Raw genomic sequence first — 24,882 nt, 5'->3', positions numbered from 1 at the left:
AGACAGGTTAGTTAGCCTAGGGCTGGGCTATAACCCCCCTAAACATAGACAGGTTAGTTAGCCTAGGGTAGCTATAACCCCCCTAAACATAGACAGGTTAGTTAGCCTAGGGCTAGGCTAACCCCCTAAACATAGACAGGTTAGTTAGCCTAGGGCTAGGCTATAACCCCCTAAACATAGACAGGTTAGTTAGCCTAGGGCTGAGGCTATAACCCCCTAAACATAGACAGGTTAGTTAGCCTAGGGCTGGGCTATAACCCCCCTAAACATAGACAGGTTAGTTAGCCTAGGGCTAGGCTATAACCCCCTAAACATAGACAGGTTAGTTAGCCTGGGGCTAGCTATAACCCCCTAAACATAGACAGGTTAGTTAGCCTAGGCTAGGCTATAACCCCTAAACATAGACAGGTTAGTTGGCCTAGGGCTAGGCTATAACCCCCCTAAACATAGACAGGTTAGTTGGCCTAGGGCTGGGCTATAACCCCCTAAACATAGACAGGTTAGTTGGCCTAGGGCTGGGCTATAACCCCCTAAACATAGACAGGTTAGTTAGCCTAGGGCTGGCTATAACCCCCTAAACATAGACAGGTTAGTTAGCCTAGGGGCTGGGCTATAACCCCCTAAACATAGACAGGTTAGTTAGCCTAGGGGCTGGGCTATAACCCCCCTAAACATAGACAGGTTAGTTAGCCTAGGCTAGGCTATAACCCCCCTAAACATAGACAGGTTAGTTAGCCTAGGCTGGGCTATAACCCCCTAAACATAGACAGGTTAGTTGGCCTAGGGCTGGCTATAACCCCCTAAACATAGACAGGTTAGTTAGCCTAGGGCAGGCTATAACCCCCTAAACATAGACAGGTTAGTTAGCCTAGGGCTGGGCTATAACCCCCTAAACATAGACATGTTAGTTAGCCTAGGGCTGGGCTATAACCCCCTAAACATAGACAGGTTAGTTAGCCTAGGGCTGGGCTATAACCCCCCTAAACATAGACAGGTTAGTTGTCCTAGGGCGGCCTATAACCCCCTAAACATAGACAGGTTAGTTGGCCTAGGGCTGGGCTATAACCCCCCTAAACATAGACAGGTTAGTTAGCCTAGGCTGAGGCTATAACCCCCTAAACATAGACAGGTTAGTTAGCCTGGGGCTGGGCTATCCACCCCCTAAACATAGACAGGTTAGTTAGCCTAGGGCTGGGCTATAACCCCCTAAACATAGACAGGTTAGTTAGCCTGTGGGCTATAACCCCCTAAACATAGACAGGTTAGTTAGCCTAGGGCTAGGCTATAACCCCCTAAACATAGACAGGTTAGTTAGCCTAGGGCTGGGCTATAACCCCCTAAACATAGACAGGTTAGTTGGCCTAGGCTGGGCTATAACCCCCTAAACATAGACAGGTTAGTTGGCCTAGGCTAGGCTATAACCCCCCTAAACATAGACAGGTTAGTTAGCCTAGGGCTCTATAACCCCCTAAACATAGACAGGTTAGTTGGCCTGGGCTGGGCTATAACCCCCCTAAACATAGACAGGTTAGTTAGCCTGGGCTGGGCTATAACCCCCCCTAAACATAGACAGGTTAGTTAGCCTAGGGGCTGGGCTATAACCCCCTAAACATAGACAGGTTAGTTAGCCTAGGGCTGGGCTACAACCCCCTAAACATAGACAGGTTAGTTAGCCTAGGGCTGGGCTATAACCCCCCTAAACATAGACAGGTTAGTTAGCCTAGGCTGCTAACCCCCCCTAAACATAGACAGGTTAGTTAGCCTAGGGGCTGGGCTATAACCCCCCTAAACATAGACAGGTTAGTTAGCCTAGGGCTGGGCTATAACCCCCTAAACATGGACAGGTTAGTTAGCCTAGGGCTGGGCTATAACCCCCCTAAACATAGACAGGTTAGTTGGCCTAGGCTAGGCTACTAACCCCCTAAACATAGACAGGTTAGTTAGCCTGGGCTGGGCTATAACCCCCCTAAACATAGACAGGTTAGTTAGCCTGGGGCTCTATAACCCCCTAAACATAGACAGGTTAGTTAGCCTAGGGCTAGGCTATAACCCCCTAAACATAACAGGGTTAGTTGGCCTAGGGCGCTATAACCCCCTAAACATAGACAGGTTAGTTAGCCTAGGGCTGGGCTATAACCCCCTAAACATAGACAGGTTAGTTAGCCTAGGGGCTAGGCTATAACCCCCTAAACATAGACAGGTTAGTTAGCCTAGGGGCTGGGCTATAACCCCCTAAACATAGACAGGTTAGTTAGCCTAGGGCTGGGCTATAACCCCCCTAAACATAGACAGGTTAGTTAGCCTGGGGCGGGCTATAACCCCCCTAAACATAGACAGGTTAGTTGGCCTGGGGCTAGGCTATAACCCCCCTAAACATAGACAGGTTAGTTGGCCTGGGGCTGGCTATAACCCCCTAAACATAGACAGGTTAGTTAGCCTAGGGCTAGGCTATAACCCCCCTAAACATAGACAGGTTAGTTAGCCTAGGGCTAGGCTATAACCCCCCCTAAACATAGACAGGTTAGTTAGCCTCGCTATAACCCCCCTAAACATAGACAGGTTAGTTAGCCTAGGGCTGGGCTATAACCCCCTAAACATAGACAGGTTAGTTAGCCTAGGGCTGGGCTATAACCCCCCTAAACATAGACAGGTTAGTTAGCCTAGGGGCTGGGCTATAACCCCCTAAACATAGACAGGTTAGTTGGCCTGGGGCTGGGCTACTAACCCCCTAAACATAGACAGGTTAGTTAGCCTAGGCTGGGCTATAACCCCCCCTAAACATAGACAGGTTAGTTAGCCTAGGGGCTGGGCTATAACCCCCCTAAACATAGAACAGGTTAGTTAGCCTAGGGCTAGGCTATAACCCCCTAAACATAGACAGGTTAGTTAGCCTAGGGCTAGGCTATAACCCCCTAAACATAGACAGGTTAGTTAGCCTAGGGCTAGGCTATAACCCCCCTAAACATAGACAGGTTAGTTAGCCTAGGGCTAGGCTATAACCCCCCCTAAACATAGACAGGTTAGTTAGCCTAGGGGCAGGGCTATAACCCCCCTAAACATAGACAGGTTAGTTAGCCTAGGGCTGGGCTATAACCCCTAAACATAGACAGGTTAGTTAGCCTAGGGCTGGGCTATAACCCCCCTAAACATAGACAGGTTAGTTAGCCTGCAGGGCTATAACCCCCCTAAACATAGACAGGTTAGTTAGCCTAGGGGCTGGGCTATAACCCCTAAACATAGACAGGTTAGTTAGCCTAGGGCTGGGCTATAACCCCCCTAAACATAGACAGGTTAGTTAGCCTAGGGCCGCTATAACCCCCCTAAACATAGACAGGTTAGTTAGCCTGGGGCTAGGCTAAACCCCTAAACATAGACAGGTTAGTTGGCCTAGGCTGGCTATAACCCCCCCTAAACATAGACAGGTTAGTTAGCCTGGGGCTAGGCTATAACCCCCTAAACATAGACAGGTTAGTTAGCCTAGGGCTGGCTATAACCCCCCTAAACATAGACAGGTTAGTTAGCCTAGGGGCTAGGCTATAACCCCCCTAAACATAGACAGGTTAGTTAGCCTAGGGCTAGGCTATAACCCCCCTAAACATAGACAGGTTAGTTAGCCTAGGGCTAGGCTATAACCCCCTAAACATAGACAGGTTAGTTAGCCTAGGGCTGGGCTATAACCCCCTAAACATAGACAGGTTAGTTAGCCTAGGGCCTAGGCTATAACCCCCCTAAACATAGACAGGTTAGTTAGCCTGGGCTAGGCTATAACCCCCCTAAACATAGACAGGTTAGTTAGCCTGGGGCTGGGCTATAACCCCCCTAAACATAGACAGGTTAGTTAGCCTAGGGCTAGGCTATAACCCCCTAAACATAGACAGGTTAGTTAGCCTAGGGCTGGGCTATAACCCCCTAAACATAGACAGGTTAGTTAGCCTAGGCTAGGCTATAACCCCTAAACATAGACAGGTTAGTTAGCCTAGGGCTAGGCTATAACCCCCTAAACATAGACAGGTTAGTTAGCCTAGGCTGGGCTATAACCCCCTAAACATAGACAGGTTAGTTAGCCTGGGCTCTATAACCCCCCTAAACATAGACAGGTTAGTTAGCCTACTGAGGCTATAACCCCCTAAACATAGACAGGTTAGTTAGCCTAGGGCTGAGGCTATAACCCCCTAAACATAGACAGGTTAGTTAGCCTAGGGCTGAGCTATAACCCCCTAAACATAGACAGGTTAGTTAGCCTACTGGGCTATAACCCCCTAAACATAGACAGGTTAGTTAGCCTAGGGCTGGGCTATAACCCCCCTAAACATAGACAGGTTAGTTGGCCTAGGGCCGGGCTATAACCCCCTAAACATAGACAGGTTAGTTAGCCTAGGGCTGGGCTATAACCCCCCTAAACATAGACAGGTTAGTTAGCCTAGGGCTGAGCTATAACCCCCTAAACATAGACAGGTTAGTTAGCCTGAGGGCTAGGCTATAACCCCCCTAAACATAGACAGGTTAGTTAGCCTAGGGCTAGGCTATAACCCCCCTAAACATAGACAGGTTAGTTAGCCTAGGGCTGGGCTATAACCCCTAAACATAGACAGGTTAGTTAGCCTAGGGCTGGGCTATAACCCCCCTAAACATAGACAGGTTAGTTAGCCTAGGGGCTGGGCTATAACCCCCTAAACATAGACAGGTTAGTTAGCCTAGGGCTGGGCTATAACCCCCTAAACATGGACGGGTTAGTTAGCCTAGGGCTGGGCTATAACCCCCCTAAACATAGACAGGTTAGTTAGCCTAGGGCTAGGCTATAACCCCCCTCAACATAGACAGGTTAGTTGGCCTGGGGCTGGGCTATAACCCCCCTAAACATAGACAGGTTAGTTAGCCTAGGGCTGGGCTATAACCCCTAAACATAGACAGGTTAGTTGGCCTAGGGCTGGGCTATAACCCCCTAAACATAGACAGGTTAGTTGGCCTGGGGCTGGGCTATAACCCCCTAAACATAGACAGGTTAGTTAGCCTAGGGCTGGGCTATAACCCCCCTAAACATAGACAGGTTAGTTAGCCTAGGGCTGGGCTATAACCCCCTAAACATAGACAGGTTAGTTAGCCTAGGGGCTAGGCTATAACCCCCTAAACATAGACAGGTTAGTTAGCCTAGGGACTGGGCTATAACCCCCCTAAACATAGACAGGTTAGTTAGCCTAGGGCTGGGCTATAACCCCCCTAAACATAGACAGGTTAGTTGGCCTAGGGCTGGGCTATAACCCCCCTAAACATAGACAGGTTAGTTGGCCTGGGGCTGGGCTATAACCCCCCCTAAACATAGACAGGTTAGTTAGCCTAGGGCTGGGCTATAACCCCCCTAAACATAGACAGGTTAGTTGGCCTAGGGGCTGGGCTATAACCCCCTAAACATAGACAGGTTAGTTAGCCTAGGCTGGGCTATAACCCCCCTAAACATAGACAGGTTAGTTAGCCTGGGGCTAGGCTATAACCCCCCTAAACATAGACAGGTTAGTTAGCCTAGGGCTAGGCTATCACCCCCTAAACATAGACAGGTTAGTTAGCCTAGAGCTAGGCTATAACCCCCTAAACATAGACAGGTTAGTTAGCCTAGGCTGGGCTATAACCCCCCTAAACATAGACAGGTTAGTTAGCCTAGGGCTAGGCTATAACCCCCTAAACATAGACAGGTTAGTTAGCCTGGGCTAGGCTATAACCCCCCTAAACATAGACAGGTTAGTTAGCCTAGGCTATAACCCCCTAAACATAGACAGGTTAGTTAGCCTAGGGCTAGGCTATAACCCCCCTAAACATAGACAGGTTAGTTAGCCTAGGGCTGGGCTATAACCCCCCTAAACATAGACAGGTTAGTTAGCCTAGGGCTAGGCTATAACCCCCCTAAACATAGACAGGTTAGTTAGCCTAGGCTGGGCTATAACCCCCTAAACATAGACAGGTTAGTTAGCCTGGGGCTGGGCTATAACCCCCCCTAAACATAGACAGGTTAGTTAGCCTAGGGCTAGGCTATAACCCCCCTAAACATAGACAGGTTAGTTAGCCTAGGGCTAGGCTATCACCCCCCTAAACATAGACAGGTTAGTTAGCCTAGGCTATAACCCCCCTAAACATAGACAGGTTAGTTAGCCTAGGGCTAGGCTATAACCCCCCTAAACATAGACAGGTTAGTTAGCCTAGGGCTAGGCTATAACCCCCTAAACATAGACAGGTTAGTTAGCCTAGGGCTAGGCTATAACCCCCTAAACATAGACAGGTTAGTTAGCCTAGGGCTAGGCTATAACCCCCTAAACATAGACAGGTTAGTTAGCCTAGGGCTAGGCTATAACCCCCCCTAAACATAGACAGGTTAGTTAGCCTAGGGCTGGGCTATAACCCCCTAAACATAGACAGGTTAGTTAGCCTAGGGGCTGGGCTATAACCCCCTAAACATAGACAGGTTAGTTAGCCTAGGGCTAGGCTATAACCCCCCTAAACATAGACAGGTTAGTTAGCCTAGGGCTAGGCTATAACCCCCTAAACATAGACAGGTTAGTTAGCCTAGGGCTAGGCTATAACCCCCTAAACATAGACAGGTTAGTTAGCCTAGGGCGAGCTATAACCCCCTAAACATAGACAGGTTAGTTAGCCTGAGGCTATAACCCCCCTAAACATAGACAGGTTAGTTAGCCTAGGGGCTGGGCTATAACCCCCTAAACATAGACAGGTTAGTTAGCCTAGGGCTAGGCTATAACCCCCCTAAACATAGACAGGTTAGTTAGCCTAGGGCTAGGCTATAACCCCCTAAACATAGACAGGTTAGTTAGCCTAGGGCTAGGCTATAACCCCCCTAAACATAGACAGGTTAGTTAGCCTAGGCTATAACCCCCCTAAACATAGACAGGTTAGTTAGCCTAGGGCTATAACCCCCTAAACATAGACAGGTTAGTTAGCCTAGGCTGGGCTATAACCCCCTAAACATAGACAGGTTAGTTAGCCTAGGGCTAGGCTATAACCCCCTAAACATAGACAGGTTAGTTATCCTAGGGCTGGGCTATAACCCCCTAAACATAGACAGGTTAGTTAGCCTAGGCTGGGCTATAACCCCCTAAACATAGACAGGTTAGTTAGCCTGGGGCTAGGATATAACCCCCTAAACATAGACAGGTTAGTTATCCTAGGGCTATAACCCCCCTAAACATAGACAGGTTAGTTAGCCTAGGGCTATAACCCCCTAAACATAGACAGGTTAGTTAGCCTAGGGCTATAACCCCCCTAAACATAGACAGGTTAGTTAGCCTAGGGGGCTATAACCCCTCCTAAACATAGACAGGTTAGTTGGCCTAGGGCTGGGCTATAACCCCCTAAACATAGACAGGTTAGTTAGCCTAGGGCTGAGCTATAACCCCCTAAACATAGACAGGTTAGTTAGCCTGGGGCTAGGCTATAACCCCTCCTAAACATAGTCAGGTTAGTTAGCCTAGGGCTAGGCTATAACCCCCCCTAAACATAGACAGGTTAGTTAGCCTAGGGCTAGGCTATAACCCCTCCTAAACATAGACAGGTTAGTTAGCCTAGGGCTATAACCCCCCTAAACATAGACAGGTTAGTTGGGCTAGGCTATCACCCCCCTAAACATTGACAGGTTAGTTAGCCTAGGGCTAGGCTATAACCCACCCTAAACATAGACAGGTTAGTTAGCCTAGGGCTAGGCTATAACCCCCCTAAACATAGACAGGTTAGTTGGCCTAGGGCTGGGCTATAACCCCCCTAAACATAGACAGGTTAGTTAGCCTAGGGCTGGGCTATAACCCCCTAAACATAGACAGGTTAGTTAGCCTAGGGACTATAACCCCCTAAACATAGACAGGTTAGTTAGCCTAGGGCTAGGCTATAACCCCCTAAACATAGACAGGTTAGTTAGCCTAGGGCTAGGCTATAACCCCCTAAACATAGACAGGTTAGTTAGCCTAGGGCTAGGCTATAACCCCCCTAAACATAGACAGGTTAGTTAGCCTAGGGCTAGGCTATCACCCCCCTAAACATAGACAGGTTAGTTAGCCTAGGGCTATAACCCCCCTAAACATAGACAGGTTAGTTAGCCTAGGGCTAGGCTATAACCCCCTAAACATAGACAGGTTAGTTAGCCTAGGGCTAGGCTATAACCCCCCTAAACATAGACAGGTTAGTTAGCCTAGGGCTAGGCTATAACCCCCTAAACATAGACAGGTTAGTTAGCCTAGGGCTAGGCTATAACCCCCCCTAAACATAGACAGGTTAGTTAGCCTAGGGCTAGGCTATAACCCCCCTAAACATAGACAGGTTAGTTAGCCTAGGACTAGGGCTATAACCCCCCTAAACATAGACAGGTTAGTTAGCCTAGGGCTGGCTATAACCCCCTAAACATAGACAGGTTAGTTAGCCTAGGGCTAGGCTATAACCCCCTAAACATAGACAGGTTAGTTAGCCTAGGGCTAGGCTATAACCCCCCCTAAACATAGACAGGTTAGTTAGCCTAGGGCTAGGCTATAACCCCCTAAACATAGACAGGTTAGTTAGCCTAGGGCTAGGCTATAACCCCCCAAACATAGACAGGTTAGTTAGCCTAGGGCTAGGCTATAACCCCCCTAAACATAGACAGGTTAGTTAGCCTAGGGGCTAGGCTATAACCCCCTAAACATAGACAGGTTAGTTAGCCTAGGGCTAGGCTATAACCCCCTAAACATAGACAGGTTAGTTGGCCTAGGGCTAGGGCTATAACCCCTAAACATAGACAGGTTAGTTAGCCTAGGGCTAGGCTATAACCCCCCCTAAACATAGACAGGTTAGTTAGCCTAGGCTATAACCCCCCTAAACATAGACAGGTTAGTTAGCCTAGGGCTAGGCTATAACCCCCTAAACATAGACAGGTTAGTTAGCCTAGGGCTAGGCTATAACCCCCCTAAACATAGACAGGTTAGTTAGCCTAGGGCTAGGCTATAACCCCCCTAAACATAGACAGGTTAGTTAGCCTAGGGCTAGGCTATACCCCCCCCTAAACATAGACAGGTTCTACACTTAAAATACGCAAAAACAGTTTGATAAAGACAGAGTGTATTGTCATCAGAATCATTAAGTCTAGGCCTACTCAACAAACATATGTTGTCACTAATTCATCACCATGCAGTGTTCAATGTGGATAGTTTATTCATTTACAAAATTCCAAAGAACAGGCAGAATGAAATAAATCCAACAATACCCCATAATGACAAAGCGAAAACAGGTTTTTACAACATTTTTGCTAATTTATTACATATAACTAACAGAAATACCTTATTTACATAAGTATTCAGACCCTTTGCTATGAGACTCGAAAATTGAGCTCAGATGCATCCTGATTCCATTGATCATCCTTGAGATATTTCTACAACTTGATTGGAGTCCACCTGTGGTAAATTCAATTGAATTGACATGATTTGGAAAGGCACACACCTGTCTACATAAGGTCCAACAGTTGACAGCGCACGTCAGAGTAAAAACCAAGCCATGAGGTCGAAGGAATAGTCCATAGAGCTCCGAGACAGGATTGTGTCGAGGCACAGATCTGGGGAAGGGTACCAAAACATTTCTGCAGCATTGAAGGTCCCCAAGAACACAGTGGCCTCAATCATTCTTAAATGGAAGAAGTTTAGAACCACCAAGACTCTTCCTAGAGCTGGCCGCCCGGCCAAACTGAGCAATCGAGGGAGAAGGGCCTTGGTCAGGGAGGTGACCAAGAACCCGATGGTCACTCTGACAGAGCTCTAGAGTTCCTCTGTGGAGATGGTTGTCCTTCTGGAAGGTTCTCCCATCCACGCAGATGAACTCTGGAGCCCTGAAACAGACTTTAAGAACATACAGGCTATGTGCCCACTGGCCACAAAATGAGGTGGTAACTGAGCTGCACTTCCTAACCTCCTGCCAAATGTATGACCATATTAGAGACACATATTTCCTTCAGATTACACAGATCCACAAAGAATTAGAAAACAAACCCAATTTTGATAAACTCCCATATCTGTTGGGTGAAAACCCACAGTGTGCCATCATGCAGCAAGATTTGTGACCTGTTGCCACAAGAAAAGGGCATCCAGTGAAGAACAAACACCATTGTAAATACAACCCATATTTATGTTTATTTATTTTCCCTTTTGTACTTTAACTATTTGCACATTGTTACAACACTGTATATATACATAATATGACATTTGAAATGCCTTTATTATTTTGGGACTTCTGAGTGTAATGTTTACTGTTAATATTTATTGTTTATTTCACTTTTGTTTATTATCTATTCCACTTGCTTTGGCAATGTTAACACACGTTTCCCATGCCAATAAAGCCCTTACATTGAAATTGAATTTTGAGAGAGAGAGAGAGAGAGAGAGAGATATGGAGAGCGAGAGAGAGAGATATGGAGAGAGAGAAAGAGAGATATGGAGAGAGAGAAAGAGGGAGAGAGAGGGATAAGGTATAGAGATGGAGAGAGAGGAGGTAGAAAGAGAGAGAGAGAAGAGAGAGAGACGAGGTAGAGAAAGACGAGGTAGAGAGCGAGAGAGAGACGAGGGAGAGAGAGACGAGGGAGAGAAAGAAACGAGGTAGAGAGAGACGAGTTGAGAGCGAGAGAGAGACGAGGTAGAGAGCGAGAGAGAAACGAGGTAGAGGTAGAGAGCGAGAGAGAGACGAGGTAGAGAGAGAGAGACGAGGTAGAGAGAGAGACGAGGTAGAGAGCGAGAGAGAAACGAGGTAGAGAGCGAGAGAGAAACGAGGTAGAGAGCGAGAGAGAAACGAGGTAGAGAGCGAGAGAGAAACGAGGTAGAGAGCGAGAGAGAGCGAGACAAGGTAGAGAGAGAGAGATGAGGTAGAGAGAGAGAGAGCGACGAGGGAGAGAGAGACGAGGTAGAGAAAGAAACGAGGTAGAGAGAGAGACGAGTTGAGAGCGAGAGAGAGACGAGGTAGAGAGCGAGAGAGAAACGAGGTAGAGAGCGAGAGAGAGAGCGAGACGAGGTAGAGAGAGAGAGACGAGGTAGAGAGAGAGAGAAGATGTAGAGATCGAGACAGATGTGGCAGGTAGACAGAGAGACGAGGTAGAGAGAGGAGAAAAAGACGAGGTGGAGAGATGAGAGAGAGGAGGTAGAGATGGAGAGAGAGGTAGTAGAAAGAGGTAGAAAGAGAGAGAGATGTGGTAGGTAGACAGAGATGGAGAGAAGGTAGAGAGAGAGAGAGAGACGAGGTAGAGAAAGAAACGAGGTAGAGAGAGAGACGAGTTGAGAGCGAGAGAGAGACGAGGTAGAGAGCGAGACGAGGTAGAGAGCGAGACGAGGTAGAGAGCGAGCGACGAGGTAGAGAGCGAGAGAGAAAGGTAATATTAGGTAATATTAGGTGATCTAGCTAGCTAGCCAATTAGATAATATGCCTGAACACATGGTTTATTAATGTAAAATGCGGTCCGCTATAGGATACAAGAAATGATGCGCTGGTAATATGGGCCGGATCTGTAATATGGGCCGGATCTGTAATATGGGCCGGATCTGTAATATGGGCCGGATCTGTAATATGGGCCGGATCTGTAATATAATAATGGGCCGGATCTGTAATATGGGCCGGATCTGTAATATGGGCCGGATCTGTAATATAATAATGGGCCGGATCTGTAATATGGGCCGGATCTGTAATATGGGCCGGATCTGTAATATAATAATGGGCCGGATCTGTAATATGGGCCGGATCTGTAATATGGGCCGGATCTGTAATATGGGCCGGATCTGTAATATAATAATGGGCCGGATCTGTAATATGGGCCGGATCTGTAATATGGGCCGGATCTGTAATATGGGCCGGATCTGTAATATAATAATGGGCCGGATCTGTAATATGGGCCGGATCTGTAATATGGGCCGGATCTGTTGACGTGGCTGGGCTAGAAGCAAGCCGTTTTCGCTGTAGTAATGGAACAAACATGAAGATACCGAATCTGCACTTACTCTTGTTTTTAGGAAACAAAAAAGGTACAGTGGACCCTAATCATTACAACAATTATCTGGGAGACTTTTTTCATAGATGCAAAATAAAACTCCTTGTCGTTCAGCAAACTATTTGGTCGCACTTTAGAGCCCTGATCCATTCTCTGTCACACGACCCACACTGCCGCCCACTCCGTCACGCTGCTACCGCCCACTCCGTCACGCTGCTACCGCCCACTCCGTCACGCTGCTACCTCCCACTCCGTCACGTTGCTACCGCCCACTCCGTCACGCTGCTACCGCCCACTCCGTCACGCTGCTACCGCCCACTCCGTCACGCTGCTACCGCCCACTCCGTCACGCTACTACCGCCCACTCCGTCACGCTACTACCGCCCACTCCGTCACGCTACTACCGCCCACTCCGTCACGCTACTGCCCAGTGTTCTACTACCCGCACGGTTGGAACATACTGCCAAATTCTCTAAAATGCTGTTGGAGGCGGCTTATGGTAGAGAAATAAACACTAAATTATCTGGCAACAGCTCTGGTGGACATTCCTGCAGTCATCATGCCAATTGCACGCTCCCTCAAAACATGAGACATCTGTGGCATTGTGTTGTGTGACAAAAATGCACATTTTAGAGTGGCCATTTATTGTCCCCAGCACAAGGTGCACCTGTGTAATGATAATTAATTAGCTTCTTGATATGGAACCTGGCGCCGACGAAGATGGCGGCCTCGCGACTACCTCTTAGGAAACTTTGCAGTATTTTGTTTTTTTATGTATTATTTTTTACATTATTATCTCAGAAAGTGTTTTGTATCATTACATACAGCCGAGGAAAACTATTGGATATCAGCGCGGCGGTAACTCACCAGCATTATGACCAGGAATACGAAGCAGATCCTTTGTTTGCTCTCTCCAGGGCAACTGAACTGATTCCAGCGGCTGACCCAAAACATTGCTTGCGGAGGAGAGGCACTCGGAGCGGCCTGCTGGTTCGACTTAGGAGGCGCGCACACCACCCACCGCTTCCAAGTATACTACTCACTAATGTTCAGTCTCTAGTTAACAAGATCAACGAAAAATAACAAGAGCTTCCAAAAATAATTTAAACGAATGCACTGAAACGGTGACTGAGTTTTTCAGGAAGTGTATAGGTGATGTTGTGCCCACTGTGACTATTAAAACTTACCCTAACCAGAAACCGTGGATAGACGGCAGCATTCGCACAAAACTGAAAGCGCGAACCACCGCATTTAACCATGGCAAGGTGACTGGGAATATGGCAGAATACAAACAGTGTAGCTACTCACTCCGCAAGGCAATTAAACTGGCAAAACATCAGTATAGAGACAAAGTGGAGGCGCAATTCAACGGCTCAGACATGAGACGTATGTGGCAGTGTCTACAGACAATCACGGACTACAAAAAGAAAACCAGCCACGTCGCCGACACCGACGTCTCGCTTCCAGACAAGCTAAACACCTTCTTCACCCGCTTTGAGGATAACACAGTGCCACTGACGAGGCCCACTACCAAGGACTGTGGCCTCTCCTTCTCCGTGGCTGACGTGATTAAGACATTTAAGCATGTTAACCCCCGCAAGGCTGCCGGCCCAGACGGTATCCCTAGGCGCGTCCTCAGAGCATGCGCAGACCAGCTGGCTGGTGTGTTTATGGACATATTCAATCTCTCCCTTTCCCAGTCTGCTGTTTCCACATGCTTCAAGATGGCCAATAGATCCACAGACGATGCAATCGCCATCACACTGCCCTATCCCATCTGGACAAGAGGAATACCTATGTAAGAATGCTGTTCATTGACTATAGCTCAGCATTCAACACCATAGTACTCTCCAAGCTCATCATTAAGCTCGAGGCCCTGGGTCTGAACCCTGCCCTGTGCAACTGGGTCCTGGACTTCCTGACGGGCCGCCCCCAGGTGGTGAAGGTAGGAAACAACATCTCCACTTCGCTGATCCTCAACACAAGGGTGCATGCTCAGCCCCCTCCTGTCCTCCCTGTTCACCCATGACTATCCTAAGCCAGGCTGATCAGCACTATCCTAAACCAGGCTGAACAGCACTGTCCTAAGCCAGGCTGAACAGCACTATCCTAAGCCAGGCTGAACAGCACTATCCTAAGCCAGGCTGAACAGCACAATCCTAAACAAGGCTGAACAGCACAATCCTAAGCCAGGCTGAACAGCACAATCCTAAGCCAGGCTGAACAGCACAATCCTAAGCCAGGCTGAACAGCACAATCCTAAACCAGGCTGAACAGCACTATCCTAAGCCAGGCTGAACAGCACTATCCTAAACCAGGCTGAACAGCACTATCCTAAGCCAGGCTGAACAGCACTATCCTAAACAAGGCTGAACAGCACAATCCTAAGCCAGGCTGAACAGCACAATCCTAAGCCAGGCTGAACAGCACTATCCTAAGCCAGGCTGAACAGCACTATCCTAAGCCAGGCTGAACAGCACAATCCTAAACCAGGCTGAACAGCACTATCCTAAGCCAGGCTGAACAGCACTATCCTAAGCCAGGCTGAACAGCACTATCCTAAGCCAGGCTGAACAGCACAATCCTAAACAAGGCTGAACAGCACAATCCTAAGCCAGGCTGAACAGCACTATCCTAAGCCAGGCTGAACAGTACTATCCTAAGCAAGGCTGCCAGTTACAACAGATCAGTTCTGCACCGTCAGCATCTTTATGCAAACAATAACAGATGAACTCAGAACAGAAGCATGCGAGATCATTTCAGGAACTAGAGCAAGTTGGTGTGAAACTTCTTGATTGTGTCCCAAATGGCATCCTATTTCCTAACCTATAGTGGACTACTAGACCCATAGTGCCCTGGTCAAAAGTATTACAGGTGTAATATAGCTGTGGATTAATGGTGAATAAAATCAACTTTAACACATACTAAAGTATGTGGACACCCCTTCAAATTAATGGATTCGGCTATTTCAGCCATGGCCGTTGCTGACAGGTGTATAAAATCGAGAACATAGCCATGCGATCTCCATAGACAAACATTGGCAGTAGAATGGCCTTACTGAAGAGCTCAGTGACTTTCAACGTGGCACCATCATAGGATGCCACCTTTCCAACAAGTCAGTTCGTCAAATGTCTGCCCTGCTAAACCTTCCCCAGTCAACTGTAAGTGCTGTTATTGTGAAGTGGAAACGTCTAGGAGCAACAACGGTTCAGCCGCGAAGTGGTAGGCCACACAAGCTCACAGAACGGGACCGCCGAGTGCTGAAGCACGTAGCACGTAAAAATTGTCTGTACTCGGTTGCAACACTCACTACCGAGTTCCAAACTGCCTCTGGAAGCAACGTCAGCACAATAACTGTTTGTTGGGAGCTTCATGAAATGGGTTTCCATGGCAGAGCAGCCGCACACAAGCCTAAGATCACCATGTGCAATGCCAAGCGTCGGCTGGAGTTGTGTAAAGCTCGCCGCCATTGGACTCTGGAGCAGTGGAAACGCGTTCTCTGGAGTGATGAATCATGCTTCACCATCTGGCAGTCCGACGGACAAATCTGGGTTTGGCGGATGCCAGGAGAACGCTAACCTGCCCCAATGCATAGTGCCAACTGTAAAGTGTGGTGGAGGAGGAATAATGGTCTGGGGCTGTTTTTCATGGTTCGGGCTAGGCCCCTTAGTTCAAGTGAAGGGAAATCTTAATGCTACAGCATACAATGACATTCTAGACCAGGTCTTGGCCAGGTCGCAGTTGTAAATGAGAACCTGTTCTCAACTGGCTTACCTGGTTAAATAAAGGTGAAATAAAAAAAATAAAAAATAAAAATAAAAACAATTCTGTGCTTCCAACTTTGTGGCAACAGCTTGTTTCAGCATGACAATGCCCCCGTGCACAAAGCGAGGTCCAAAGAGAAATGGTTTGTCGAGATTGGTGTGGAAGAACTTGACTGGCCTGCACAGAGCCCTGCCCTCAACCTCATTGAACACCTTTGGGATGAATTGGAACGGCAACTGTGATCCAGGCCTAATCGCCCTACATCAGTGCCTGACCTCACTAATGCTCGTGGTTGACTGGAAGCAAGTCCCCGCAGCAATGTTCCAACATCTAGTGGAAAGTCTTCCCAGAAGAGTGGAGGCTGTTATAGCAGCAAAGGGGGGACCAACTCCATATTAATGCCCATGATTTTGGAATGAGATGTTCGACAGGCAGGTGTCCACATTCTGTTGGTCATGTAGCGCACGCTTACCATGGTATATCATCTACATTACATTTACATTTTAGTCATTTATCAGACGCTCTTATCCAGAGCGACTTACAGGAGCAATTAGGATTAAGTACCTTGCTCAAGGGCACATCGACAGATTTTTCACCTAGTTGGCTCGGGGATTAGAACCAGCGACCGTTCGGTTACTGGCACAACGCGCTTTACCACTAAGCTACCTGCCACCTGGTAGAATTAATGTATGGACCTGTTCCATAATGTAGTCATGCATGGTACAGGCCTATAGGCTGAAATACATGATGTATACAGGCTATATGACGACTTAGGAAACATTGTGATTTAATTAAAAGATGCATAATGCAGAAACCGCTCCGCCATTTCCTGGTTGCTAAAATTCTACTAGTTCGACTAATTTCAGTTTATGTGACAAAACAAATCAAGTGTAGTGTAGAGAATCATTGTGCCATCTAAACAAAAGCTGTTAAATAAATGTAACATCAGCTGAAAATGCAATATTTTTGCTTATGTACAAATCCGAAAGTAAAATACACTAAAACCTTAATGGGGTACATAGAAACAGCCTCTTAAGACTCGCCTTCAATGAGAATGACAGATCTATAACTCACAATTCTATGTGAATTTGGTCGGGTCGGCCAAAAAGTTTCATATCGCAGCTTTAACTTAACCTGGCTACTTACTTTAGTCCTTCCATTTATTGTAAAGTTTCCCAGTTGACCGTTACAATGTCTGACCAGATCATCCATACGGCTCATGAGGAAGCGGATCTTCTCACAGCCGGCCTCTCGGCCCTCGATCCATGTGATCTTATCCCCCCTAATGTCTTTAGTGGAGTCACTTTTCTGACTGACCAACTGACCGTCGGTAAACTTCCCGGTTTTATGCAGCACCTTGACATCCTCCAGGATGGCCAGCCCCGTTTCCCCGCCGAGGAAGTTGTCAACTACACAGATCCCATGCTTAGTCATACACGGGACTATGTACTCCATGGCGAGTTTCTGAGGCGTGGACCGGGTGGTGGTTTGTCCGTTGGGTTTGGTATTGTTATTAGACCCGCCTGGCTGATCGACCGAGGACCCCGCGCACTCTGCGTTAGTTATAAAACCTTTCATTCTAGTCTCTCCGCTCCGAGATGCGGTGTTGTCGGGTTCGACGCGTGTCTTCAGCTCCGCTGGTGGTCCTTTTTGTGGCGGTAGTGTCTGTCCCTCTGTCCCCCCATCCCCAGACGGTACCCGACGTTCAGCAGGCTTCTGGTTTGAAACCTGCGACTTCGCCTCAGATTCTTTACAGATGAGTTTGTGCATTTTCCAGTGCTGCTTCTGGTGTTCCTTGCTGCAGTAGAACGAGTTCCGACACCGGCTGCACTTGAGGAGATTCTCCATTTTCCCACAAAGTTCACAATACTGTCTTTCCCGCTCCAAGTCCAGAGCAGTCTGGGCTCCAGTCTCATGTTTAGTCTCCATGTTTGCAGTTGGAAGTAACGTTTGTTAGCTAGTGTGTTACGGTGTTTAAATCCAATCCTTTACACCGCTACTGAGAAGTTTGGAAGTGATCCACACACAGCTCCAGCCCAGCCTGCCACGCCACACAGAGTGAAACGGAAAAGCAGCTCCCGACGATTTAAGACCCGATAATTTCATCACACGTATTCCGCTGTTTACTTTATATTACACGGTAATAGGAGTTTCGGTGCGTTCGAACCCAACATTTCGATAAGTCCGGTCTTCGGGACGTTTTGTAGCAAGGAGCAAGCTATCGGTCAGTCTTACTACGCTCTCCCTCTCTCTGGGGCGTATTATTTACCCAGAGTCTGTTGCAAAACCTTTCTTAAACGGAAGCGAACAAAATAGGGCGGGACATACCTGAATTTGTCCAATAGAAACTCTAGTTTAGTTGCAAATCGGATTGGTTTTGCTTACACCTCTGGGCTGCGTTCAGTACGTTTTTACGTTCTGGAACGTTCAATTGAACGGAAACTGTACTGAACGACGAGTTGAAAAACGGATTGAGTTGGGGAACACAGTCAGCATGGCCACTTCCCTTTAAATACGTCACTCATTCCTTCAAGCCACACCTCGCCACACCCACCACATTGGAGAAAATGTACCTCAAAGTATGTTCAAGAACGTACAATAACGTTTTGGAGAAACGTCGTTAAATACAAACTGTTCCACAACGTAGCAAACGTTCAAGCGAACTGAACGCACCTATGATGTCGGCAACGAAACCCTGCCTACTGGTCCAATGTCAGCAGCTGGGCCTCCTCCCTGTAAACCTGCAATGTGTAACGTTTTGGGAGACCCGACCAAATTCACATAGAAATGTGCGGTATAGATGTGTCATTCATTGAAAACAAGTTAAATATGCGGTAGATCTGTTCTATGTCCTATATTTCTATGCTTTCCGTTCTTAAGTTTCATTTTTGCATCTTTTACTTTTCAAATCAAATATAATATATAATAATATATAATAATACAATATAATATAATATGCCATTTAGCAGACGCTTTTATCCAAAGCGACTTACAGTCATGCGTGCATACATTTTTTTTGTGTATGTGACAAATCTAACTTGATTTGTCACATGCGCCTAATACAACAGGTGTAGACCTTAACATGAAATGCTTACTGACAAGCCCTTAACCAACAATGCAGTTCAAGAAAGAGTTAAGAAAATATTTACTAAATAAACAAAAGTAAAAAATAATACAAAGTAAAACAATAAAATAACAATAACGAGGCTATATACAGAGTGTACCGGTACCTAGTCAATGGGCTGGGGAACAGGTTAGTCCAGGTAATAACGAGGCTATATACAGGGGGTACCGGTACCGAGTCAATGGGCTGGGGTACAGGTTAGTCCAGGTAATAACGAGGCTATATACAGGTTGTACCGGTACCGAGTCAATGTGCTGGGGAACAGGTTAGTCAAGGTAATTTGTACATGTGGGTAGGGGTAAAGTGACTCTACATAGATAACAGACAGCGCGGGGGTCTTGGCGCTCCAGTACCGCTTGCCGTGCGGTAGCAGAGAGAACAGTCTATGACTTGGGTGACTGGAGTCTTTGACAACTTTTAGGGCCTTCCTCTGACACCGCCTGGTATAGTGGTCCTGGATGGCAGGAAGCTTGGCCCCAGTGATGTAATGGGCCATACGCATTACCCTCTGTAGTGCCTCATGGTCGGACGCCGAGCAGTTGCGATACCTGGGGGTGATGCAACCGGTCAGATTGCTCTCGATGGTGCAGCTGTAGAACCTTTTGAGGATCTGGGGACCCATGCCAAATCTTTTCAGTCTCCTGAGGGAGAAAAGGTGTTGTCGTGCCCTCTTCACGACTGTCTTGGTGTGTTTGGACCATGATAGTTTGTTGGTGATGTGGACACCAAGGGACTTGAAACTCTCGACCTGCTCCACTACAGCCCCGTCGATGTTAATGGCGGCCTGTTTGGCCCGCCTTTTCCTGTAGTCCACGATCATCTCCTTTGTCTTGCTCACATTGAGGGAGAAGTTGTTGTCCTGGCATCACACTGCCAGGTCTCTGACCTCCTCCCTATAGGCTGTATCATCATTGTCGGTGATCAGGCCTACCACCGTTGTCGTCAGCAAACTTAATGATGGTGTTGGAGTCGTGCCTGGCCATGCAGTCATGGGTGAACAGGGAGTACAGGAGGGGACTGAGCACGCACCCCTGAGGGGCCCCCCGTGTTGAGGATCAGCGTGGCAGACGTGTTGTTGCCTACCCTTACCACCTGGGGGCGGCCCGTCAGGAAGTCCAGGACCCAATTGCAGAGGGAAGTGTTCAGTCCCAGGGTCCTTAGATTAGTGATGAGCTTGGAAGGCACTATGGTGTTGAACGCTGAGCTGTAGTCAATGAACAGCATTCTCACATAGGTGTTCCTTTTGTCCAGGTGGGAAAGGGCAGTGTGGAGTGCGATTGAGATTGTGTCATCTGTGGATCTGTTGGGGCGGTATACGAATTGGAGTGGGTCCAAGGTATCCGGGATGATGCTGTTGATGAGCCTGACCAGCCTTTCAAAGCACTTCATGGCTACCAATGTGAGTGCTACGGGGTGCTACTCTGTCTCCCTAGTGGCGCAGTGGTCTAAGGCACTGCATTGCAGTGCTAGCTGTGCCACTAGAGATCCTGGTTCGTATCCAGGCTCTGTCGTAGCCGGCTGCGACCGGGAGACCCATGGGGCGGCGCACAATTGGCCCAGCGTCATCCAGGGTAGGGGAGGGAATGGCCGGCAGGGATGTAGTTCAGTTGGTAGAGCATGGTGTTTGCAACGCCAGGGTTGTGGGTTCGTTTCCCACGGGGGGCCAGTATGAAAAAAATAAAAAATAAAATGTATGTACTCATTAACTGTAAGTCGCTCTGGATAAGAGTGTTTGCTAAATGACTAAAATGTAAAAAATGAAATAATTTAGGCAGGTTACCTTCGCTTCCTTGGGCACAGGGACTATGGTGGTCTGCTTGAAACATTTAGGTATTACAGATTCGGTCAGGGAGAGGTTGAAAATGTCAGTGAAGAAACTTGCCAGTTGGTCCGCGCATGCTTTGAGTACACATCCTGGTAATCTGTCACTGGGCAGCTCGCGGCTGGGTTTCCCTTTGTAGTCCGTAATAGTTTTCAAGCCTGCCACATCCGACGTGCATTAGAGCCGGTGTAGTAGGATTCAATCTTAGTCCTGTATTGACGCTTTGCCTGTTTGATGGTTGAGGTCACAGCGGGATTTCTTATAAGCGTCCGGATTAGTGTCCCGCTCCTTGAAAGCGGCAGCTCTACCCTTTAGCTCAGTGCGGATGTTGCCTGTAATCCATGGCTTCTGGTTGGGATATATACGTACGCTCACTGTGGGAACGACGTCGTCGTTGCACTTATTGATGAAGCCGATGACTGAGGTGGTGTACTCCTCAATGCCATTGGATGAATCCCGGAACATATTCTAGTCTGTGCTAGCAAAACAGTCCTGTAGCGTAGCATCCGTGTCATCTGACCACTTCCGTATTGAGCAAGTCACTGGTACTTCCTGCTTTAGTTTTTGCTTGTAAGCAGGAATCAGGAGGATAGAGTTATGGTCAGATTTGCCAAATGGAGGGCGAGGGAGAGCTTTGTATGCGTCTCTGTGTGTGGAGTAAAGGTGGTCTAGAGTTTTTTTTTCCTCTGGTTGCACATTTAACATGCTGGTAGAAATTAGGTAGAACGGATTTAAGTTTCCCTGCATTAAAGTCCCCGGCCACTAGGAGCGCCACTTCTGGATGAGCGTTTTCCTGTTTACTTATGGCCTTATACAGCTCATTCAGTGCAATCTTAATGCCAGCATTGGTTTGTGGTGGTAAATAGACAGCTATGAAAAATATAGATGAAAACTCTCTTGGTAGATAGTGGGTCTACAGCTTATCATAAGGTACTCTACCTCAGGCGAGCAATACCTCAAGACTACCTTAATATTAGACATCGTGCACCAGCTGTTATTGACAAATAGACACCCCCCCCCCCAGCCCTTCGTCTTACCAGACGTAGCTGCTCTGTCCTGCCGATGCACGGAAAACCCAGCCAGCTCTATATTATCCGTGTCGTCGTTCAGCCACGACTCTGTGAAACATCAGATATTATAGTTTTTAAAGTCCCGTTGGTAGGATATTCTTGATTGTAGATAATCCAGTTTATTTTCCAATGATTGGCCAGTAGAACGGATGGTAGTGGGGGTTTAGTCCCTCGCAGCTCCGCCCCCTTCTTCATCCCCTCCGGCGCCACCAGCTTCAAACAGCTGAAAATACAATATTTTTGTTTATGGAAAATATATTTCACAGCGGTTTAGATGGTACAATGATTCTCTACACTATACTTGCTTGTTTTGTCACATAAACTGAAATTAGGCAAACTATTAGAATTTTAGCAACCAGAAAATGGCGGAGCGATTTCTCCATAGTGCATCTTTAAATCCAGCAGAAAAAGAGGAAGGATTTAATTCACAGTAAACAATATATTTCTGGCAACAAAACAAAAAAAAGTAGCCTACACTTCTACAACTCGTAGCACACCTAAAAGACTGACTTTGTTAAGGGGCAAATTATATATTCTATTCTACTGGTTTTGTTCCCATTTCATTATAAAAATATAAAATAAATAGCCTATGCCCCAAAACACCAGTACACCAGTAGAATGTTCTCTCATCCAGAGTTAGATCTTTCTATTTAAAAGGCAACTGTAAGCCCAACACCGAGACTACAAAATAATAACATTATCTCCTCAAAATCTCATCTCTGTTTTTATAAGAATAGGCCTACATAGTAATAATAAATAATAAATAAATATTAATAAAAAGTGCATAACATAATTTGACATTTTGAAAGCTGTGCATAGAAAAAAGAACCTTCTGTGCACCATGTTAAATAAAATCAAATCAAAGGTTATTGGTCAGATTTAAAGATGTTATCGAAGGTGCAGCAAAATGTTTCTACTGCAGTAGTAACACCTCGCAACACAATACACACATAATAATTTTTTTTTTTTTTTAAATAAGAAATATCAGAAAAAACAATGTCAGATTCCAGAATATACAGTGGGAAAAAAAAGTATTTAGTCAGCCACCAATTGTGCAAATTCTCCCACTTAAAAAGATGAGAGAGGCCTGTAATTTTCATCATAGGTACACGTCAACTGTGACAGACAAATTGAGAAGAAAAAAATCCAGAAAATCACATTGTAGGATTTTAAATGAATTTATTTGCAAATTATGGTGGAAAATAAGTATTTGGTCACCTACAAACAAGCAAGATTTCTGGCTCTCACAGACCTGTAACTTCTTCTTTAAGAGGCTCCTCTGTCCTCCACTCGTTACCTGTATTAATGGCACCTGTTTGAACTTGTTATCAGTATAAAGGACACCTGTCCACAACCTCAAACAGTCACACTCCAAACTGCACTATGGCCAAGACCAAAGAGCTGTCAAAGGACACCAGAAACAAAATTGTAGACCTGCACCAGGCTGGGAAGACTGAATCTGCAATAGGTAAGCAGCTTGGTTTGAAGAAATCAACTGTGGGAGCAATTATTAGGAAATGGAAGACATACAAGACCACTGATAATCTCCCTCGATCTGGGGCTCCACGCAAGATCTCACCCCGTGGGGTCAAAATGATCACAAGAACGGTGAGCAAAAATCCCAGAACCACACGGGGGGACCTAGTGAATGACCTGCAGAGAGCTGGGACCAAAGCAACAAAGCCTACCATCAGTAACACACTACGCCGCCAGGGACTCAAATCCTGCAGTGCCAGACGTGTCCCCCTGCTTAAGCCAGTACATGTCCAGGCCCGTCTGAAGTTTGCTAGAGTGCATTTGGATGATCCAGAAGAGGATTGGGAGAATGTCATATGGTCAGATGAAACCAAAATATAACTTTTTGGTAAAAAACTCAACTCGTCGTGTTTGGAGGACAAAGAATGCTGTGTTGCATCCAAAGAACACCATACCTACTGTGAAGCATGGGGTGGAAACATCATGCTTTGGGGCTGTTTTTCTGCAAAGGGACCAGGACGACTGATCCGTGTAAAGGAAAGAATGAATGGGGCCATGTATCGTGAGATTTTGAGTGAAAACCTCCTTCCATCAGCAAGGGCATTGAAGATGAAACGTGGCTGGGTCTTTCAGCATGACAATGATCCCAAACACACCGCCCGGGCAATGAAGGAGTGGCTTCGTAAGAAGCATTTCAAGGTCCTGGAGTGGCCTAGCCAGTCTCCAGATCTCAACCCCATAGAAAATCTTTGGAGGGAGTTGAAAGTCTGTGTTGCCCAGCGACAGCCCCAAAACATCACTGCTCTAGAGGAGATCTGCATGGAGGAATGGGCCAAAATACCAGCAACAGTGTGTGAAAACCTTGTGAAGACTTACAGAAAACGTTTGACCTGTGTCATTGCCAACAAAGGGTATATAACAAAGTATTGAGAAACTTTTGTTATTGACCAAATACTTATTTTCCACCATAATTAGCAAATAAATTCATTAACAATCCTACAATGTGATTTTCTGGATTTTTTTTTCTCATTTTGTCTGTCACAGTTGACGTGTACCTATGATGAAAATTACAGGCCTCTCTCATCTTTTTAAGTGGGAGAACTTGCACAATTGGTGGCTGACTAAATACTTTTTTTCCCCACTGTACATTGAACAAAAATAAACACAACATGCAACAATTTTAAAGATTTTAGCGAGTTACAGTTCATATAAGGAAATCAGTCAATTGAAAGAAATTAATTAGGCCTTAATCTAGGGATTTCACATGACTGGGAATACAGATATTCATCTGTTGGTCACAGGTACCTTTAAAAACAAGTACGGGCGTGGATCAGAAAACCAGTCAGTAACCTGTTTGACCACCATTTCCCTCATGTAGCGTGACACATTTCCTTCACATAGAGTTGATCAGGCTGTTGATTGTGGCCTGTGGAATGTTGTCCCACTCCTCTTCAATGGCTGTGTGAAGTTGTTGGATAAAGGCGGGAACTGGAACAGGATGTCGTACACGTCGATCCAGAGCATCCCAAACATGCTCAATGGGTGACATTGTGTTCGCTGTCCGTAGTTTATGCCTGCCCATACCATAACCCCACCGCCACCATGGGGCACTCTGTTCACAACGTTGACATCAGCAAACCGC

General features: G+C 46.8%; 1 protein-coding gene across 1 annotated transcript in view; it reads right to left on the bottom strand.

Moving 5' to 3' along the window:
* The window catches only part of LOC121580549 (egl nine homolog 1), an 84,041-nt gene extending 66,044 nt beyond the window's left edge, over positions 1–17,997 (bottom strand). Inside the window, exon 1 of the mRNA XM_041895493.1 lies at positions 16,895–17,997. Within this exon, the coding sequence (XP_041751427.1) occupies positions 16,895–17,677 (783 nt within the window). The 5' untranslated portion in view covers positions 17,678–17,997. The remainder of the gene's footprint in view (positions 1–16,894) is intronic.
* Between the last annotated feature and the right edge of the window lie 6,885 nt (positions 17,998–24,882).

The sequence above is a fragment of the Coregonus clupeaformis genome, chromosome 1 (assembly GCF_020615455.1).
Source record: "Coregonus clupeaformis isolate EN_2021a chromosome 1, ASM2061545v1, whole genome shotgun sequence".
Classification (NCBI taxonomy): Eukaryota; Metazoa; Chordata; class Actinopteri; order Salmoniformes; family Salmonidae; genus Coregonus; species Coregonus clupeaformis.
This window is presented reverse-complemented; position numbering and strand designations above follow the sequence as displayed.